Source organism: Erpetoichthys calabaricus, chromosome 13, assembly GCF_900747795.2.
Source record: "Erpetoichthys calabaricus chromosome 13, fErpCal1.3, whole genome shotgun sequence".
NCBI classification, from domain to species: Eukaryota; Metazoa; Chordata; class Cladistia; order Polypteriformes; family Polypteridae; genus Erpetoichthys; species Erpetoichthys calabaricus.
The window spans coordinates 29,785,330-29,806,230 of record NC_041406.2 but is presented as its reverse complement, the minus strand read 5'-3'; the positions used below and the strand labels follow the sequence as shown (position 1 = coordinate 29,806,230).

Here is a 20,901-nt window from a genome sequence, read left to right as displayed (position 1 = left end):
GAGGTTGATCTTGGTTTCATCTGTCCAAAGAATGTTTTTCCAGAACTGTGCTGGCATTTTTAGATGTTTTTTAGCAAAGTCCAATCTAGCCTTTCTATTCTTGAGGCTTATGAGTGGCTTGCACCTTGCAGTGCACCCTCTGTATTTACTGTCATGCAGTCTTCTCTTTATGGTAGACTTGGATATCGATACGCCTACCCCCTGGAGAGTGTTGTTCACTTGGTTGGCTGTTGTGAAGGGGTTTCTCTTCACCATGGAAATGATTCTGCGATCATCCACCACTGTTGTCTTCCGTGGACGTCCAGGTCTTTTTGCGTTGCTGAGTTCACCAGTGCTTGCTTTCTTTCTCAGGATGTACCAAACTGTAGATTTTGCCACTCATAATATTGTAGCAATTTCTCGGATGGGTTTTTTTCTGTTTTTGCAGCTTAAGGGTGGCTTCTTTCACCTGCATGGAGAGCTCCTTTGACCGCATGTTGTATGTTCACAGCAAAATCTTCCACATGCAAGCACCACACCTCAAATCAACTCCAGGCCTTTTATCTGCTTAATTGATAATGACATAATGACGGTCTTGCCCACACCTGCCCATGAAATAGCCTTTGAGTCAATTGTCCAATTACTTTTGAGCCCCTGAAATGAAGGGATTGTGTTAAAAAAATGCTTTAGTTGCCTCACATTTTTATGCAACTGTTTTGTTCACCCCACTGAATTAAAGCTGAAAGTCTGCACTTCAACTGCATCTGAGTTGTTTCATTTAAAATTCATTGTGGTAATGTACAAAACCAAAATTAGAAAAAAGTTGTCTCTGTCCAAATATTTATGGACCTAACTGTAAACGTTATTCAGACTTGAATGAATACTGGTAGTTCTTAGAATTATTCCATAAGGGAGCCATTTGATACCCGTAGAAGACTCAGCTGAATGTGAGTGGACAGATGTGGCTGATGATACTGCTTAAACAAAAGGAATGAGAGAGGATGCAGGATGATACATTGCCGACTTAAGAAGTATTATTAAAAGTTAATGGAAAAGAATATGAGATTTAGATGCAGACAAAAGTGTTAAAAAGGTTCAAAACATTGAGTGAGCACAAAACCAATATTTTAAAGGACTAAATAAGAACAGTATTCAAGAGGCACAACTGCAAAAGATTAAAAAAAAAAAACCAAAAAAAAAACAAAGCAAGAGGCATGAGTGCAAAAAATTAGAATACCAAAACAACACTTGTAAATAGATCAGTGTCTGAACAAGAGTGAAGGGCAGTGTTCAGCATACATATACCTGCAATTAAAGTAGAATAACTTTAGCTTAATAAAAAGTAATTGCAGCTGCCAGTCAGTGGCAAACAGGAGGTAAACAGCAAACTGATGTTGTGCTCTAGAGGACAGACTAGAGAAAGGCCTGATGGATAAAATTTCTCTAGTATGCCCTAGGTCTTCCATTCGTACTACATTTTCTTTGGGAATTCCTTGCAGCTTGTATCAAGTAGTGAAAAATAATCAATAACCAATATGTTCACTCTGATCTTCAGTTTAAAACACCTTAATTACATATATGCTCTGTTTTATATATACAGTGTACTGTGTCTCAGACCCCTCAAGAAAATGATGTTTTGAGCTGTTCGTCTGGGCAAGGAATGTTTTGTGCACTTGAAAACATTATAAAATATTAGAATAAGCACAAACGGAATATCTTGTGTTTTTAAAGAAAAGTTAGTATTTTTTGTCCTTGCTTAGAATGCAAAACTCAAGCACTCTGTTTCCTTTGGTGTTCTTCTGAATAATTTTTCAAGAAGTCCTGTAGTAAATTCTTCCATGTTTTTTGTAGGATTTGCCTTAAATCTTCTTCTAAATTTGGCTGCATTTTTTTTCTTTTCCCTTTTTAAATTATTCCTACACGGCTTCAGTTATATTGGGTTTGGGGCTCTGAGGTGGTCAGTTCAGTTCTTGTAATGTTCTATCTACAGATATAAAGTATGTGTTAGGCCGGGATTATGCTTGATGAGACGCTTGTTCCTGCGGACACTTCTGCTACGCAAGCATTGTACTGTTTATACTTGCGCGTGTACTTTACGTAAATCTGGAAGATTACAGCAGGTGGCAGTACGAGATATCATCACCATGAGAAAACGTTCAGCTTCCCTTTGTTGTGAATTGCCTGAAACATCCATTAAAATCTGAGGACATCTTGCCACAATAACTCTGAAAAAGATGTTTAATGATTACATCCATCAATCCAGGGATGCGCCCATTCCAGCAAACTTCGGGCACAAGACAAAAACAATCCCTGGACAGGGCATCAGCTCATCGCAAGGTGAATACAAGCACACACATACACTAGCATCATTTTGGTATCACCAAATCCCCAAACCTTCGTGTCTTTGGAGGGAAACTGAAGCACACTGTGGAAACCCACCAGGAAAATATGTAAACTCCAGGTAGGGAACACCAAGGACGTGACTCCCTGCAAGGTGGCAGTGTATTGCTCTGCCACCATACTGCCCCCACATGTGTAATTATTAACAGTATTCATTATTTAAATGAAGTTAACGATTTATCTACAAAATGTAATACACATACTTTATTGCATTTCATCATCAAAAGTGATATCAAGTATAAATGTAAAGATTCTAAATGGGTAGAGAGCTGGAATATCATAAATGAAATGTGTTTTGTTTGGCAATTTCTGCTTGCCCCTGCTGTCAGTTCAGGAGGAAGCCCCAGAAGGACATAGCAATTAACAACTGGGTTGGTTTGGTGATGACGTTTACGACGGTCTGCTTTAATGATAAAATAAACTACGAGATTAAAGTGGACATTTCAAGATTAAAGCCAAAATTGCCAGTTTAATCACAAAACTGACCTTTTTACTGTGTCCTTAGTTTTTTTCTCTGTGGCTCAAATACGCTGCCATAAATTTTGATGCTGTTGCGATGGTGCAAAAAAAAAAAAAAGATGGTATGTGAGACTCGTAAAATGTATCGTGTCATTATGTTGGGGTATATGCAATGCTTGAATATAAAAGCACCACAAATGCATTTGTACATCAGCATTTTGCTTCACCACATCGAACCATTCATCAAACATTGAAGTGTGCACATCGATCCTGTAGGATCTGTAAAGTGGCTTTCTGTCACATGTAGATAGTAAACAGAGACTCTGATATCAAGTTCCGACTTGATCACACTGTGTACCCCGACTTTTTGGTGGTAATGCAACTCGCACAAACGTCGTGTTAATTTCTGAGGACTTGCTCAGAGGACGCATCAAATGAATGCTGGGATCGCGTGGCAGCCATGATGCATGCACGTACACGTTCTGAGCGTGAAGTATAAACTAGTCCTTTAGTGTGTTAGTGTAATGTATTTGAAACAATTATTATGCAGAAAGATTAACTTTTTATTATTAAGTCATTTTCCTGACATTACCACATGAATCTGTTTATATTTCTGAGCTGCCATCATTCATTAGAACATAGGTCTCCATCTCCTTTCCTGGAGCGCTACTGTGACTGCTGTTTTCATTCTAACTCTTTTTCTTAATTAGTGACCAGTTTTTGTTGCTAAATAAGTCTTTTGCCTTAATTTTAATTGACTTGCTATTTAAGACCTAGACCCCCTAATTATTTCTGTTTTTTTTCATTAGCAGCCAAACAGTAATGAGATACAAAACAAGCCAACACATGACCAGCTAACCCGTGTCCATCATTCAGTATCTGAAAATAAAGGAAGTTGAAGACCTCAGTAATGTTGCCCAGGTCCACAAAACATTTTGATGGTTTTCTCAGAAAAAAATGAAACTGTTTTGGAATTATCTGCTATTGCAGAATGAGTGCACCAACAAGCCATGGAATTAAATAATGGGTTTAATTAATAATAAGAATCTGCTTCTAATTAAGAAACTGGTTGGTGTGAAATTGGTTGGTGTTTGAGGTCCCAACATAACAGGTCATCTGCTGCCTCGCTTCACATCTCATTTTTATTTGACTGCCATTTAAGAGAAAAAGAATCAATTCAGAGGACTAAATCTTTAAAAAACACTGCAGTTACATTGAAAGCTAAAGAAGTTAATTAGCATCAAAAACGTGACACTAATTAAGAAAAGGATTAAAATGAAAATCGGCAGCCACAATAGCACTTCAGTACCGGAGTTGGAGACCCTGCATTAGAACATTACAAAAATGTTAAAGCTCTTCCATAGCTCTTCAAGCCTGTTCAGCTAGTTTCTCCAAAGTAAGATATAGTTGTGTTTTGATGATCCACAAAGTTCTACTATCTAGGCCAGTACTTGGTAACTTATTCTTCTCTGTGTGAAGAAGTACTTAGTTCTGGATGAACTCTTTTTAAGTAACAGCCGGAGTCCACAGTACCATTTTTTTTTCCTTCATAAATTTGAAAACATCAGTTATGTCACATCTTAATATCTGTTTGCATAAACAGAAAAGGTCCATTTTCCTTCATAGCTAATATCTTACAGTCCTGGAATTAGTGCAGTAGCTCCTCTCAGAAGCACTGCAATGTATGATTTGTTATAGTATAGCCAAAACATCTCATATCATTCCAGATGAGGACTCAATAGCATGTAAAATATCCTAAGTATAACCTTCTGTGACATGTATTTCACACTTTGAACTACATAACCTAACAACCTATTGGCCTTCTTAATCCACTATTCCACTATGACTACTGGGTCCTTCTCGTAAGGGTGTACTTTCAAGTTTCAAATCTACCTTTGTGTCTATTCCAAAATTACATTTTGAATTCCTATGTGCAATGATTGACATTTATTTACATAATATTTCTTCCACAAATTTACCCAAGTCTAAAATGTATTCAGGTCTGTATGTAATGATTTGGCTAAATCCAGATTATCTGCATTTCCATCTAGTTTAGTATCTGCAAACATAATCAGCCGGTTATTTATATTATTTTCAAAGTCATTCATATAAATTTATAATATCACTAAACTTAAAATTTAAAGTAACGTAAAAGTATTTACTTTTAGTACCTATGATGCCATTTGATAATTTAGTTACTGTCTGATTGCTTCTCTGGGTTGTTTGTCACATACGTTGCCTCCTAATTTGCAAGCGTTGCAGGCTCATACACATGCCTTTCACTCGCACTGTAATTCTGCTCTTCAATAGCACTAAAATAAATAAATAAGAAATGAAAAAAAGCTCAAAAGTGAAAAAAATCTACAAAATACTGCTGGTACCCTTAGTGGTAGCCAAATATAAAGTTTTCTACAGCAAATAGTGTAGGTTAATTAACTTTCACACAAAAGTAACAATCAAAACTCACCATTCAGTCGGTTCACCCAAATAATGATGACTTCCATCGTGCAGTACACCTGCTTCAGTTGTCCTGTGACTTTTTATCAGATCCCCTGCATTGTTTGCTGAAATGTACCAAGGAGAGTCCAGTTCAAAGCTTTTGCACTCTATAGTAGTAAGTTGCATTGCATATGTTATACTGTATATCTAGACTTGGTCAGGACTCTTATTACATTTTAGCCCAATTCCTAACACAGATGTTGTAGACGTGGTGCTGTGCAGAAAGTTAGGGGCTGAGTTAGAGTGAAACCTTAGAGTGAAATCATCAGGAAGCTTGTGGCAGTGTTTGTGTGGCCAAGAATGAGAGTCCAATTACCTTGCACTATAAGGAGCTGTCTCTGAGGGCTTTGAAATCTAGACGTTGCGGGTACTGCGCCGGCCACCAACGTTACCACAGTGTAAAATGTGTTACCTTGGATGGATCGTGGTGTAACTGCATGACAAAACAGATGTCAATGTTATCATTTCCTAGTAGGAAATGTCAATGGAATAAATAGTGTTTGGTAGTGGTAGCCTGGAGCCACTTAACCAGCTAGGAAAACAGAGATCTTCATGCACTTGCTTCAGTACAGTAGGTTTCATCCAGATCAGTTGTGAAACACAACAGCATGGAATGTAATATAAGATGAAGGTGTGTGTAATTAAGATGAAATGCTGAGCAGTTTCTTACAGAGATCAGTGAGGATCTGATTGAACAATTATACTGCTTGGCCATTCTGTGCCGCAATTGACAATATGTCTTTTCTTCTTATTCATTGTGTAGTTTACTTCTAGAGTCTGATATTTATTAAACTCAAAATACAGTACCAGCCATGTGAGAGCCATTATGCTAATCTGAACTCTAATACACAACATATCTCAGTGGACATTCAGATTAAAGTCTAAGATTCACCCTTTCCCTCTCGGCCTTCTACATGTATCTGTCAATTAATCCATCCATTTTCTGTCTTGCTTATCCAGTTTAGGGTTGAGGGAAGCAAGTGCCTAACATAGTAGCATTAGATGCAAGATACTAGACTAACCCAGACGGCGTGCCACTACATTACATTTACTACATAGCAAGTATGTTTACTTCCCCTGCACCACAGGTTACACCATTTTACTGTCTATCTCTAGTGTTATGCACATTCTACCTTATGCCTTTTTGTGTATAGTAGTCTTGTTATTATTTCTTTTGTCTGAAGGCAGCTTGCATAGATTTTGACTATGACGGTTAATCTGTAAAGTACAGATAAATTGGTAGATTGGTTAAAGTGGTAATACCGTCTGTTTAAACAAATGACTGGAGTATATTACCTTTATGACTAAATAGTGATCATTATTTTTATATTTCTGAAAAATAAAACACTAGATTTAACACTTGGCAAGAGGCTGAAGCAAAGTAGTTTTTACTTCGAGTGTTTGTGAAAAATGTGTACTTCTTCCTCCTTCATGTTTCTTATTTGTCTGCATTTGCTGCATTATAAATGAGTTAATTAATAAGCACAAACACAATTTTTTAATTTTACAGATGGGATCAGTGTGACAGGATTGCCAATTTCTAGCCCTCTTCGCCAGGTCCTCAAACCAAGGACAGAGAGCAAACCATTAAACTCGTCCGAATCCAACAAAAGTGGAGAATATAACCATGTCAAGGTAAAATTTGGATCTTTACATGTTATGAGGCAGGTATATTTGACTTATCCTAAATATTTAGCAATAGCACTGATTGTTTTGTTAAATTAAAATTATATCTGGAAGATCTACTACACCTTAAAAAAGTGTTGTTTAATTATGTTGAAATACCAGGTTTTAGGTTGTTCAATTTTTTCATAGGACAAATACATAGTAACTTAAAAGAAGAATGCTCTTTTATATTATAAAATTTGAGGGTATGCATAGAAGAATGACTCAGAAAAAAAGTTAATTGCTCTTATTTGTAGATAAATTCATCAAATGAACATGCATATTATTAAGTCATTGTTTTTAATTATTTGTATTACATTTAAAATCAAATATATTCCTATTAATAATCCATAATCTACTTAATTAATACATAATTAATAATCAACTTAGTAGTATCATCTCCAGACAGAAGAGCAGCTTCAGCGACAGACTGCTGTCACTGTCCTGCTCCACTGACAGATTGAGGAGATCGTTCCTCCCCCAAACTATGCGACTCTTTAATTCCATCCGGGGGGGTAAACGTTAACATTTAACATTTTACATAGTTATTGTCTGTTTTTCACCTGCATTATTATCATTCTTTAATATTATTTAATGTATCAGTATGCTGCTGCTGAAGAATGTGAATTTCCCATTGGGATTAATAAAGTATCTATCTATCTATCTATCTATCTATCTATCTATCTATCTATCTATCTATCTATCTATCTATCTATCTATCTATCTATCTATCTATCTATCTATCTATCTATCTATCTATCTATCTATCTAATCTGTAATTCCACTTGCGCTTTCAAGAAAACTTTATCACTGCAGCATAATCAGCATTTTATGTAGTTAGAGATGTGATGCTTTTCTTACCAGTAGTGATTGGATAGAGTAGTGGCTGTTTGTGTTACTACAGTATGCACATTGTGGTGAGGTTTTTCTGTGCAGCTTCCACTCTTTCCATGTATAATGTTTAAGATGTAAAACAAACGTATTAGTATCAGAAAAATATCAGTAAAGCTTTGCTGCTTTTCATCTTACCAAGCAACAGTTTTCTTCCCTTTCAGTGTAAAATACTGTTGATGTGTTTATGTAAGGTGAAGAATAATTGTGTAAAGGATTTCTTTATATTGCTTGTTTAAAATACAACAAAAATAGTAGCCCATTGTTTTTTGTTTTTTATTTTTAAATTAGTACGTTTTGGTAGTACTAATAAATATCTGATGTATACATCACATATTCTAAATAAGGTGTGACAATAAACAGTCTAGCCAGCATTTTTCACATATTTATTAGAGCTATACCTAAACAAAAGCATTAATAGTATTACTTTATATACTTTGTTCAATAATACGCTATATTTTTACATAATAATATGTTAATCCTTTTTAACATTAAGCAGCTAAGCAGAGAAAATCTGGTCTTTGACTTTTACAACATTAACTGTTTATGCTTTTATTTTAAGTAATCTGTTTACTATTAGCTCTTACAGTACCAATGCACCAGGCACCATGTTTCCATCCACTGTAACAATAATTCATATAGAGTATGCAGATAGAAAGCTGTCACCTTTATAACAAAAACACAGACATTAGAAATCATGTATCATATAAATTGTGATTTTTACAATATCAAATTGACCATCAACATACTCTGTATCTATCTACTGTTTTTGTCCTGTGGAAACCTGGAGCTGGAAAGGGGTGTCATTCTGTCAAAAGACACATTTACGTACACAGCCACTGTCACTCATGTTGGGCTAATTCATTCGTTTCTCTAGCATACAGTACACATCTTGATGTTTTTGGGGAGAAACTGTACTTCATCAACACACTTTAATGTGTATTTGGAGTAGGCAAAACGTATTGCTGCCAAGCCCTACTGCTTGTGTGGCCAGACATGCTAGAACATAATGCAAGTTAGTAAAGAACTGCATTTCTCTGGTTTTCAGTGTATTGATTCTCTTATCAGCCTGACTGAACACTTAAAACCTGTCTACAAATGTCTATTAAGGAGTGACATCAGAACGATCTATTGCATGTAGCATTGTTAGTTTTAAGTGTCTTGTCTAATGCTTCAATCACATGTTAGTGGCAAACCGGAAATGCCGTGTTTTTCAAAGAGATTGTGATGTCCATGGTATCACACCCTGTGCTATTTCTCAAGCAACCTAAAATCTTTAGAGAAATAACCAAAACGAGTGACGCATGGAGAAGGATTGATTCTGAGCTTACAATATGAAGCAAACAGATTTATATATATACTGTAATGGCACAACATGGCCTGTCTAATGTTGGTTATTTTTTTTTTTTTTTTGAAGAATGTGTTAATTCAAGATGATGCAATGCTGACATTACGATATGGCATTAAGATCCTTCCAGATGCACTATGTCAGCCTTGTTTTGTAGATTCTGCGGCTACAGTTGTATCTGTTTCACTCTATGATACCCTTAGGCATTTTTTATTGTCGGTAGCCAATGACTTGTCAGGTTGGTTCTTAACTTTCACCCAGCAGGCTCCAGCTCGTAGTGTCTCAGAACTGGATTAAGTGGACTCAGGAAATTAATATATGGATGATTGTATGTGATTGTTTTCTCGTGGTAGGGTCCTAGGGTGACACTATTCCCCCCTTTTACTTTTTATTATGTAGACTTTTAACAGAATGACTCTAATCCTATCCATAGTTTTGTATTTTTATTCTTACTAGCCGGTTCACTGGAGTTAAATACCTCTCTTTCTCTTTTACTTCTATAACCCCAGGCAATTACAGAGATTAATAGGACAGGCAGGAGAGTTACAAATTTATTCATGTATTATAGATAATTTGCCCAAAATATAAGTAGATTACAAATGCAAGTATTGATATAATAATATTATTACAACCTGGGTAGTAATGAGTTAATCTTGATAAAGGTGGCTCCAATATCTTGGTATGATTTAACATAGTCCAGCATGGCCCTTGTAATAAGTGCACAATTGGTTTTCAAATATCTTTTTCTCAGTAATTTTAAAAATATTTTTATCATAATATAATAATGCTGTCCTCATGACAGTGATTAAAATAATAAGCATGTAACTTTTGAAAATTATTTTCTACAAGTAGACAGAAACTGTTCTGTTTCACTAATGATACAACAGAAGCAACCGTCAGCTACCTTTACTTAGAATTTCTTTAATAAAAATAATAATAATAATAAAAAATTCTTATTATTGAGAAAAGCGCTATATAAATGTAATGAATTATTATTATTTTGGAAGTTAAGGATTCATGCTTATTTATCACAATTAGCCTCCCCTTTTTCACATTTCACAATCTTGACTTTTTTTTGTTTTTTATTTTTTACTTTGGATCTCAGGTTCTGTGTCCAAATTCCACACCCACTTATTATTTGCATAGCATTTCCAAATTCTTGGTGTTTCTGAGCCTGTCCCTCCCACATACTCAAAGACGTGCTACTTAGGTTGGCTGTATGTGATTGTGAGTTTGCGTTCGTCCCTAGCCGGGACTCTTTCCTGCTTTGCACTCAGTGTTGTTAGAATAGCCACTGCTGGCCCTGACTGTGAATTGAATTAAGCATATCTGAGAATGTAATGTTGTTATTCAGTTATTCACTTATTTTTACGTCTGCCTTGATTAAAAAATCTTTTCAGCTAATTTTTCTTGGTTTTTTTTTTTCATTTCTTAGCTGTCTTACTGATTCTTTTAACAGTTTCTGGTGTTGTCTTGTAAATTGTTTTTTACTTGCTTTCTGCAGACTGCCCATCATAAAATAAACATTTATATCATTTCTTGAACATGTAAAAAATGGCCCCGTTTTAGTTATGCTTTACCTGCATATTTTCTTTTGATCTTTAACATTCTGAAGTCGGTAGGCAACACTGAATTCATCATTGCGTAACAACACACAGATATCTTTATTTTAGTAATTATTTCAAGTAAAAGATTTAGAAAAAATCAATAATAGGTAACCTTTTTAATAGTGAGTGCATTATGAAGGTTATTATTCGTATGAGGACCCTGATAAATAAAACGTTAAGGAAGATTCAATACCCTGCCCCATGTAACTCTGGAGAGAAGCGGAATTCACATTGTAGATGTCTCATCTGTTTCCTTGTAAGTTCACCTGTCAGTACACTTTCTACATTCTTTCATATATTACTTGGCATGTCTTCATTTTTTCCCAGTGTGTGACTTTTTACTGACGGAAGCATCAACATGGCCCCAGTTCTGCCACACGTATTACATATTTACAGTCTAGCTTAGTGAACAATATAGGTTATCAGCATTTTTTGCAACATGCATTAGCAAAGAACCTATAATTCCAGTTTTTAACATTCAAGGACATTATTTTAATATAATTATGAGTATAAAATGTCTCTTATCCTGCTCTGTTTGTCCAAAAAAGGGAAACAACCAAGTTAGCACAGGGTTCAAGTTGAGGGATATGATCACAGCAGTAGAGAAAGAGCAGTTCAATACAGCAGTGTAGGTAGAGGTAGTAGCAGATCTTTTGAATCAAGATTTATTGGAAGGAGAACGATTTACAGTTGGTTGGCATGCATAAGATTCTACTAGGGGGCAGGCAACAGAAGCGGGTTAACTAAAAGTGAGAGGCCGTACATGTCATTGTCAGCAGATTGCAGCCTACAGTCATTATGGCCCAAATTTCAATTCAAGTCTGTGATCAAGGCCAACACTCTGTCACCTAAGTGTTATGGGGCAGTGCGTGGTGCCTTACTTACAGGAGAGGGAGCAGGTGTCCCTTTGTAGGGAGTGAGAGCTGACAAGCAGCATGAAAGGCCTTTCCTTTTACAGTCTGCTGAAAGTTCAGGAGTTCAGAACCTTTGGCAATCTGGATATTCGTCTAATCGGGTGTTGTTCTGGTAAAAGAAGGGCCTCCCTTGATCCATAAGTGACACAGAGTGGGGACAGACACACTATACCAAAGACACATTTAAATCTGGAGTTACTTTACTTGAAAGTGGTCCAGTTGTAAAAATATAGAAACCATTTTATCTTTGAATGTGTTTAAGTGTACATACAAAACCAGGTTAAGGTGAGTTACCTGGATAAAGCAGAAACCCGATTACTCAAAAATCTTTGTTTACATGCGTGAGTCCACTTACAGAGTTCTCCTTTGGCAAAATGCTCTAAAGTCATAAAAATGCACAGACAAAAAAAGATTAAACTTCATCAACAGCCACGTAGATTTCTCTAGAAATACACCCCAGGTTTTTTGGCCATGTAAACCTTTAAACAAGTTACACATAAGAATTTTGTAGTCTGCACAAGGCCAATGCATTCTGATCCCCTGTGCATGTGTTAACTTTGCGTACACTTTCAGCAGTCATGAGTAGAAACATCCACAAGATGAATTTCCTGAGGCAAATGCTCAGGCAATCACATTATTGCTTCTCCTATTTGAAATAATCTTAATATTTCAGAAATTGCTAATAAGTGTTGGGGTAGCATGTTAATACGTGTGCTAAATCTGTGTGTTAAGGTGGATTTTGTAACTGGAATAAGGGCTTACGTGGTATTTTAGAAACCTGTTTTCTCTGAATAACCAGGTAAACACACTGAGATTTGTGTTTGAAGTAAACGTATTAGAATACTATATTTAGAATCAGCTATCGTGGTACATAAGGGAAAGAGAAGCTTTAATTGGAAATCTTAAAGTGTAATAGGTTTGACATAATTAGCAGACTTTTTCTAATAAGTGCTGTGAGTATGAATTTGTTAGTTATATACTGTAACTAGCTAAAAATTTAAAAGCAGTCAGTCCTAGAGATTTAAGACTTTAACACTGAATGAGGTTTGGTCATTAACCGGTGACAGAAACTACAGTTTTTTTTTCAAAGGACTATACTTCATGCCAGACATATTGCCTGTTTATATTGGAGATCATTTTTTCAGCTAGGCTTAAAATGGCATATTTTTGACCCAGTTATTGACTGTACCTTTTGTACCACATAACGATTTCTTTTTATTCCACTACATGTTTGTCTCCTTCTGTTTTTCCATAATGTGGCAGTAATCAATCCCATCTGCTGAGTCGAACATCTTGGTTAATAGCAAAATAAATTTAGTAGACTAGATTGTGCTTCAACAGTTGGTGAGTATTCTTTAGGGAATAAATTATTTCTGAAAATTTTCATTAATGTTGTTTCTTTTCAAATAAAATTAAGTTTAAATATCTGATGCAGATGCCCACTTCAGAAGGCTTATTTTAATAAGTTTTTCTGGACCTGTCTCTGTGATATGGTGCTGTGATGGCAAATGAGGTTATGACTTCAGCAGAATTAGCACGAATGCTGCCAGGGAAGCCTAGCCCTTTAAGTGCAACTGAAAGTGTGTAAGTTTTAGCTTTGTGTTCATGCTTTTAAAGTATTTCCATCTCTGAAAACAAGTGGTTCTGAGATTTGGTTGAAAGTGACCCTGCCATTTGAAAAGCAGAGGTACCTTTGAATTTGCATTTAGGTGGTAAGTTGGTTAAGGCTGATTTACTTGGTGGAAGAGGCCAGAGGTCACAAGCAGAGTTTCTAAAGATACAATGATCCCCCCCAACACCATAATGTTTGGGATAAAGATAATTTTTTCCTTAATACACCCCTCTGCTCCACAGTTCGAAATTACAAATCAAACAATTCAGATGTGATTTAATGTGCACATTGCAGGTGTCACAAGTGTTTGTGATTTATCAGGTATGTTTTATTGCTTCATTAAGGCAGGTACAAGATATCTAGGCTTGCTTCTACTTACAGACTACTTTTGGAGTCTGTAGTTGCAATTGTTCAAAATGAGGACAAGATCTGTGGCAAAGATTGTCAAACACATACACATCTTGAAGTGAGCAAGCAGGCCAGACAGAAAAATATCAAATATGTAAGTATAGTTGGCAAACAGTATTATGTGAAACAAGAGGAGCCCATTCTGGTATAACATAATAAAACATTTGGGGGAAAAGTATACCTGCTGAAAGATAAAAGTTAGTTGGTACTTCTTGAAAGCCAAACTTATTATAAGTTGCATCTTTTACATTTCAGATGCAGGTACTTGTGTAACATAAATTTCTCATACATTCTTAGCTTTTTATTACCGGTAGTTAGCCAATAAAAGTGTCATCTTGCTTGACTCCTCATTACATCCATAATGGCTAACACGGTACAACATCCTAGTTCAACAGTCATACATTCTTAATAAAATGTAGGGATACTGGATTATATTATAATGAAATATATATGAATATATTTTTGTAAAATCTTACAACTTTATAAGTCTTAGTTATTTTGTTGCTTAGGGTCAATATGAGAAGTGCTGAGGACACATCCACTTGGCTGTGTCACAAGGTGCTGTTCTGTGGAACAGATGGAAAATAAAGAGATCAGAAGAACAAGCGTGTGTAAAGCCTAGCCAAGATCTTAACTGAGATTTCTAACTGATCTTTTTACTGAAACAAATACAAAACCCTAAATCATAGTGGAAGGTCATGCCAAAATAGTCTTTAACCAGAATAAGCAAGAAAAGCAAAAGTGTAAAGTTCATGGTTGTTATCCAAATATTTGATAGCCTGTCTGGAGTGACCTTTTATGCCATCATCATGAATGATGATTTAATGAGTCGCACATTATCAAGCCGATTCCATAGCAATGTAGCAGCAACTGTGCTACAAAATGGTGAAAGCCAAGGTGGCATCAAAAAAACATGCAATTAATAGTAAGCTACTTGAAAACAACCTTGTATCAAAAGTAGTGCTGAAATGAATGCAGCAACCACAAAACCATGAAAACTTTGAATTTATACACAAAAATCATTCCAGAAAATGAAATAAAATTTAAAAAGAAAATATAGTCTTAACAGCTACATTATTGTATTTTTACCCAGTAAAATTGTGAAACTGATTTTGGTTTTGAGAAAAAGTTACTTTATTAAAAAATAAGGTTATGTTTTATTATATTTTTGGTTCATGTCAAAGCTGTAGTATGTGTTTCATTTACTGTAGTAGTCATAATTCTGTTTTTTAGGATGTAATGAGGATAGTTGACAGCAAGAAAATTCTATTAAAAAAACAAAGTGTGAAAGTAGAAAGTATCTCTGTATTATTAAAGAAATCTTGGAAGGAGACAATACACGATCTTCGGGGAAGATAATTTGACGTCCCGCAAGAGACACTTATTTAACGTCTTGTGAGACAAGGCAGTGAGATTAAAGGACAGCTGCTGTACAGGCTTTTAAATGATCGATGCGCAGCGCGACAAGCAGAACACGCAGCTCAGCAGCAGAAAGAGAGCAGCTGATCAGGTCGCATTTCCTCAGTGCGTTCAGCCCACGCACCACCACCCCTCCCTTGACAACGCGAGTGGCTGGAGCATAGTGCGCCATGGGGGTGGGTGAGCGAAGCGAGCAGGGGGCAAAACCCCCTAGTACTATAAAATAAAAATAAATATTATACAGGGGAAATAAAAATACACATTAGCAGGAAAAGTTATAAATAAATTTAAAACAAATACAAATAACTTATTCTGTAAATTAGTGAACACTTTTTTTTTTTTTTTTTGAAAGTCCTTATGCAGTATCATTTGTTGTCATCCATATTAGAGCTGAAAGTATGCCTAAAGAAGTGAAAAAGCATTTTATGTGATCAATGAAGAAAACAAACAGCAATGTTATAATTATAACTTTGATTACCTTATAATTTAATCAGTGATATAACATGGCTTAAAATACCGGAATTATGTTGCAGTAAGCTCTACTTGTCCTTCAAACCTCAGTTCTCAAAATGCCATCCACAAACCTAGTCAGCTTAGGAAACCCTTAGTTTTCATCACATCTAGTGAGCATTAAAGATCAAGCATCCTCAGATATCCTCCTTGTAAAGTGTCATTATGTGCCACATTAAGATTAAGAGCTTCTGTCATACTGCATTGGCTTCAAAACCAATTACCTTCCTGGCTCTGCCATAAATTATCACTGTTGTACATTAATTTTCTGTGATAATATGAAGTAGCCCCATTTCCATCAAACACTCTTGAGGCAAACTGGTTGCATGGTAAAATAAATATTACAAAGCCTGTAACTCTCTTAGAATCAGGTGTCTCATGGATCCAGAAGGTGTCCTAGTGCTGGAATCTCAGGATTGTGTAATGAAGTGCTGTGAATTATGTGCTATAACATATGTTGGGGCATGTCAACTTAAACAGGATCCCAGTAGCCTAGAGAGGGGAAGTTGAAACAGGAACTGAATCTTTTCAATACTGGAAAATGCAAGACTTGTTTAAGAAGGAAGGGGAGATAGCCATTATGTTCAACTTTGCCAATATCCTTCTATTTTTTGATATTTGCAGTAAAAATACCTTTGGCAAACCTTAAAAATGGTATTGGCTGCCCTATTGTTTTCTAACCAATCATATTGCTTAATAATTGTATCATATACTATAAAACAGCTTTGCAGTCTTTTTAAGTCTCAAAGTGTGTTTGTTCTGTCGAACTGAGAGCTTCCTTTTGACAGAAGTAAAAAAAAAAAAAAAACTGATTGACTTATTTGGAACTCGTGTCTTTCATGCCACAAGGTGACGATAACACTGGTTCAGAGTTGAAGTAGTGTTAGTCTTCCTACATGGCAGAAGGGTCTAGAAAGCTAAATCAGTAATCCTCTCTCTACTCGAGCCAATTGTTGGGGTCATAACGAAATTTTTCATGGTGGCATGCAGTGACTGTAGGGTTTCATTGCAGATTTTTGTCTCTGATTAAATAATGAATGTACTTTTCTTAACCCAGATCTGCCAACTTTGCATGGCTTAATGAGGTGCTGTCAAAAATGTGATAATAATTATAGTAGTGTATGTTATTAGAAATTTAAAATTACATTCATAATTTTGGGAAGGGGTGGGTGGGATGGATGTATTTATCCAATGTGTAGTACAAATAACAGTTGTATAAAGAGATTGTATAAAGAGCATGGGGCAACCATACACAGACTATGGCATATGTTCTATTTTAAAATGACTCCATAATAATTTTAATAACTTGGTATTTCACAATAAAATCAGTAGCTAATTACATTTGCAAACACATAAGAAACGTGTGACATAAATTATGTCATAAGTGGTATCATTTTGTGTGTTAGACAACTACAAACAATGGCATGATTTTATGTTTGAAATGGGAAGTAACTAGTTAAGTGGAGGAAGGATGAGCAGGGAATTGGGAGGTTGGTGGGGTTGTGGGTGTATGGAGAAACTTTTGATGGCAGATTGCAAACTATATAGTACTTGCTGCATCTGCCGCATCCATGATTGAGTTTTTTTGAACCAGGAAAGACTAATGAATGAGTTTTTTATTCCTTCCTTCTTTGTTGAAACTTCTGTTTAAGTTGATCATAAAATGCAAGTTTCAATTCAGTTACTTTAAATGAGTCTTTCAGAGATAACACTTAAAAATTCATTATCATTCTCACTTTTGCCTGATTAAAGAATCTTTAGGAAATCAAAATAGACATTGGAAAGTGAATTGTCACAAAGATCATACAAGTCTTTGTGGTTTCCTAGACTGCAGCATAATATATAATCCACAGAATAACAGTAAAAGAGCAATGGGAAATGGCATATTAACTAAGGTAATCAATTTAATGAATTGAATTTGCCTATAATATAATAATAGATTATATACAATGAAAACTTGAAGCAACTGTTTTTCAGTATTGCCTTATTTGCCTACAGCTTGTTGCAATGTGAATATAAACCAAAGTTTTGGCTTTCAATATTAAGCTTATTTCTGTATTGTTTTTGTAGTATTAAATTCCTTAGTTTATTGTAGTTTTTAGCACATAATCAATTTAGTATTAATCTTTGTGTGTCATCATACAATTATTATCCAAAAGCTGATTCTGACGTGTGACATACAATTTTTACAAAAATCTTCATAATAAAGGGAGATTTATGAGCCTGAGACACAAAAGACATTTGAACTTAGAAGATGAAACAAAGTCACGTTTGAATCAGGTATAATCAGAATTATATTTTTAGAGATCTCTTAAAATTATTAATTTAGTAATTAATACCAAATTTAAATGGATGTTTTTTGAAATAATCCAAATAAAGGTTTTTAGTTTAAGAATGAAAATTCTGAGTTTGCCCTTTGCCAGTAGGCATAGACGGTTTACCAAGTTACACGGTGACACTTACCTTATTCATGTAAGATGTTACTTACCAACAGCAGAAGTTGAACAATGAATCAAAGCACCCTGCACTGGTAAAATGTAATTAAGCCTTAGCAATAAAAATGCTAATTTCATTATTATCATCTTAACTATTCTGTATAGCTTCTGAACTTTTTGCCAGCTTATCTTGAAAATTAAGATACAGAACAATATCTTCTCTGTTTTAAAAATTACACTTGTCTTTTATAGTTCTGTTGCTGAGAAATACGGCTCTTTATCTAAATGAAACTTCACTGTTTTGTTTGGACTACTTCAAGAATTACATGGTGAACAGTTTCTTTGAATTTTTTTCATGTGTTTTGCAACAGAGAGAAAGTAGTGTCAATTTAATGTTGCATTTGGCCGTTATAAAACTGGTTGTACATACTGCTAATTATATTAATGCATTATAGTTAGATATGTTTTTCAATATATAAATGATTAACATAATTCACACTTTTGTTATTGTATTCAATTAAGCTATAGGTGCCATATCCAATTTCTTTGGTGTATTTCTCCATACAAGCTGAACTTAATTTCTTATTTTAATTAGATCCAATTACAATAGCTCATAATAGTGTTTTTTTCCTACAAAACTCAGTTTATTTTTATTTGTGTTACTGGCTTACATTTGACTGCTAATACGTTTAAGTTATTATTTGATGTAAGAGCTGTAACCAGGCAGGTTTAATGTGCAGTACGTGATTAACACGTATACACAGTGGGGAGAAGAGACCATGTAACGATGGTCAAAGATTGAGCTCTGCGATAGGTCGTCCCTGTTTGCTAGTTTTGAAACATATCTTTCATAGTCCGTACTGCAGCATTTCCTTAAAAACGTGTATATTATCACCATGTCAGGGAGAAGCAGAGTAGTTGTGATGTTTTCTGGGAACTTTAGCTACTTTCCTAGGTCAACTTAGAGCTTCTAGTTTTGTTTCATGATGTTATGTCTTCTCAGATTTGATAAAGGTAATGGATTGCCTAGGGTCATGTTGATTGTTACTATTTTGATTCCCTATTATGATTGTCTCCACCAAAGACCTTAGAACTTAGGCATGGTGCCAGCAATATTGCCTTCGGACTGCAATAAAGAATGTTCTCGAAAAGGCCTCTGTTCTGGCACAAGTGGCATACGGGAGAATTTGCCATACAGCAATTATGTAGCTTGGCCGGATTTGAGAGAATATAATAGACTGATGAGGAACTTGATATGAAATGATGCAGCTCTCCAGTGCTTCATCCAGATGTCCCTGCTGGGTTCTGGATGTTCCCTTCTGGTCTAGGCGCCTTGTTTGTACTGCCCACCGTCTTGCTGCAGTGTCCTTCCTCTACCTCTGCTTGTATCTCGTCTCGAACAGATTCGCTTAAGATAACAGCCCAGTCCAGCATGCTCCACCACCACTGTTTCCACCATAATGCTGTGTTGCAGCCATGCCTTTGTTCTGTCAACAGCTTGCTTTGCCAACCTTTACAAGGATTCCTGCTGAAGCGACTTTAATGTCAGAGGAGTCTCAGTACGCCATAACTTCCCTGGCTTGCGTGACTTTGAATTCCTCCGACAGGCTGCATTACTGAAAGTTACTAACATAAATATCCTTATTTTTCACTAGAGATGTAGTGATCTTTTCTATTACTTTAATATTGACTCTGTCAGTGTGTTTTATTAAGATATATGCTACGAGATATTGATGATGATTTACCTTTTCCTTCTCAGATCATCATGAAATTATTTGAAATACAATATTGTAAAACCTGTTTATGCATATGGAGAAATAAAGAATATAAATATTAATTAGGTAAATAATTTTCACAGTCAGAAAAATGAGCTGAAGAACAATGAGAATGAACATATGCTTCTATCTATGATGCATAATCTAAACGACCCAGAAAGAAATTATATTTCCAGTGATTTACACAGCTTTGTAGCTTATTAATTTTTTCATTTGGAATAACAAATCATGAAGTCATGATTTGTTAATGAACATTATTTTGCACTTTTTTCTATAGATTTTGAAAATAAAGCCTATTAGAGTAAAATATTATAATTTAGATTATTTTACACTCGTGTTTTGCTTTACAATCTTCTTGTTTTTTATTTATTTTCTTGGCAGTACATCTCTGCTGATTAATCTTTTTATGAAAAGCTGAGGTTTATACAAGATTAAGGAAGCGCATATTCATTTAAAATTTTTTTATATCCCATATATATATAATACAGGCAAATCTCAACCAATAACGCATTACTCTCTGATTATTTTTGTTTTTGTTCCAAGTTTTTTTTTTTTTTAAGATGCTGCTTCCTATTTTACTTATTTCTAGTACAGTAATGATAATCCATATTTTATTTGTATTGGTAGTGGTGACATATAAAGAGATACTGCATTCTAATGAAATGAGATGAAAAACAGACATGTCATCACACTTGTTACAAATTAAATTCAAAAAATCATTAGAATCATGTCAAAATCCTTACTTTCAGTGGATGAAAACCTGCATTCTGATGGGGGGAACAAAATAGCAATCGTACAGAAGGAGTTAGGTTTCTATTTATAGTATTTTCATGGCCTTATAACCAGCTCTGTTTAACGATTCAGTTCTTGCTCTGCTAGGGATATTTATAGCCCTGCTGCTGACTGCCAAAGTGAGAACAGCTTGATAAATGATGAATCTATTCCTTAAGAAACTTTCATTCATCTGTTTACAGTTAACT

General features: G+C 35.2%; 1 protein-coding gene across 1 annotated transcript in view; it reads left to right on the top strand.

Moving 5' to 3' along the window:
• trappc9 (trafficking protein particle complex subunit 9) overlaps positions 1-20,901 on the top strand; it is an 845,084-nt gene that overhangs the window by 202,638 nt on the left and 621,545 nt on the right. The window contains exon 17 of the mRNA XM_028818061.2: positions 6,848-6,972. Within this exon, the coding sequence (XP_028673894.2) occupies positions 6,848-6,972 (125 nt within the window). The remainder of the gene's footprint in view (positions 1-6,847; positions 6,973-20,901) is intronic.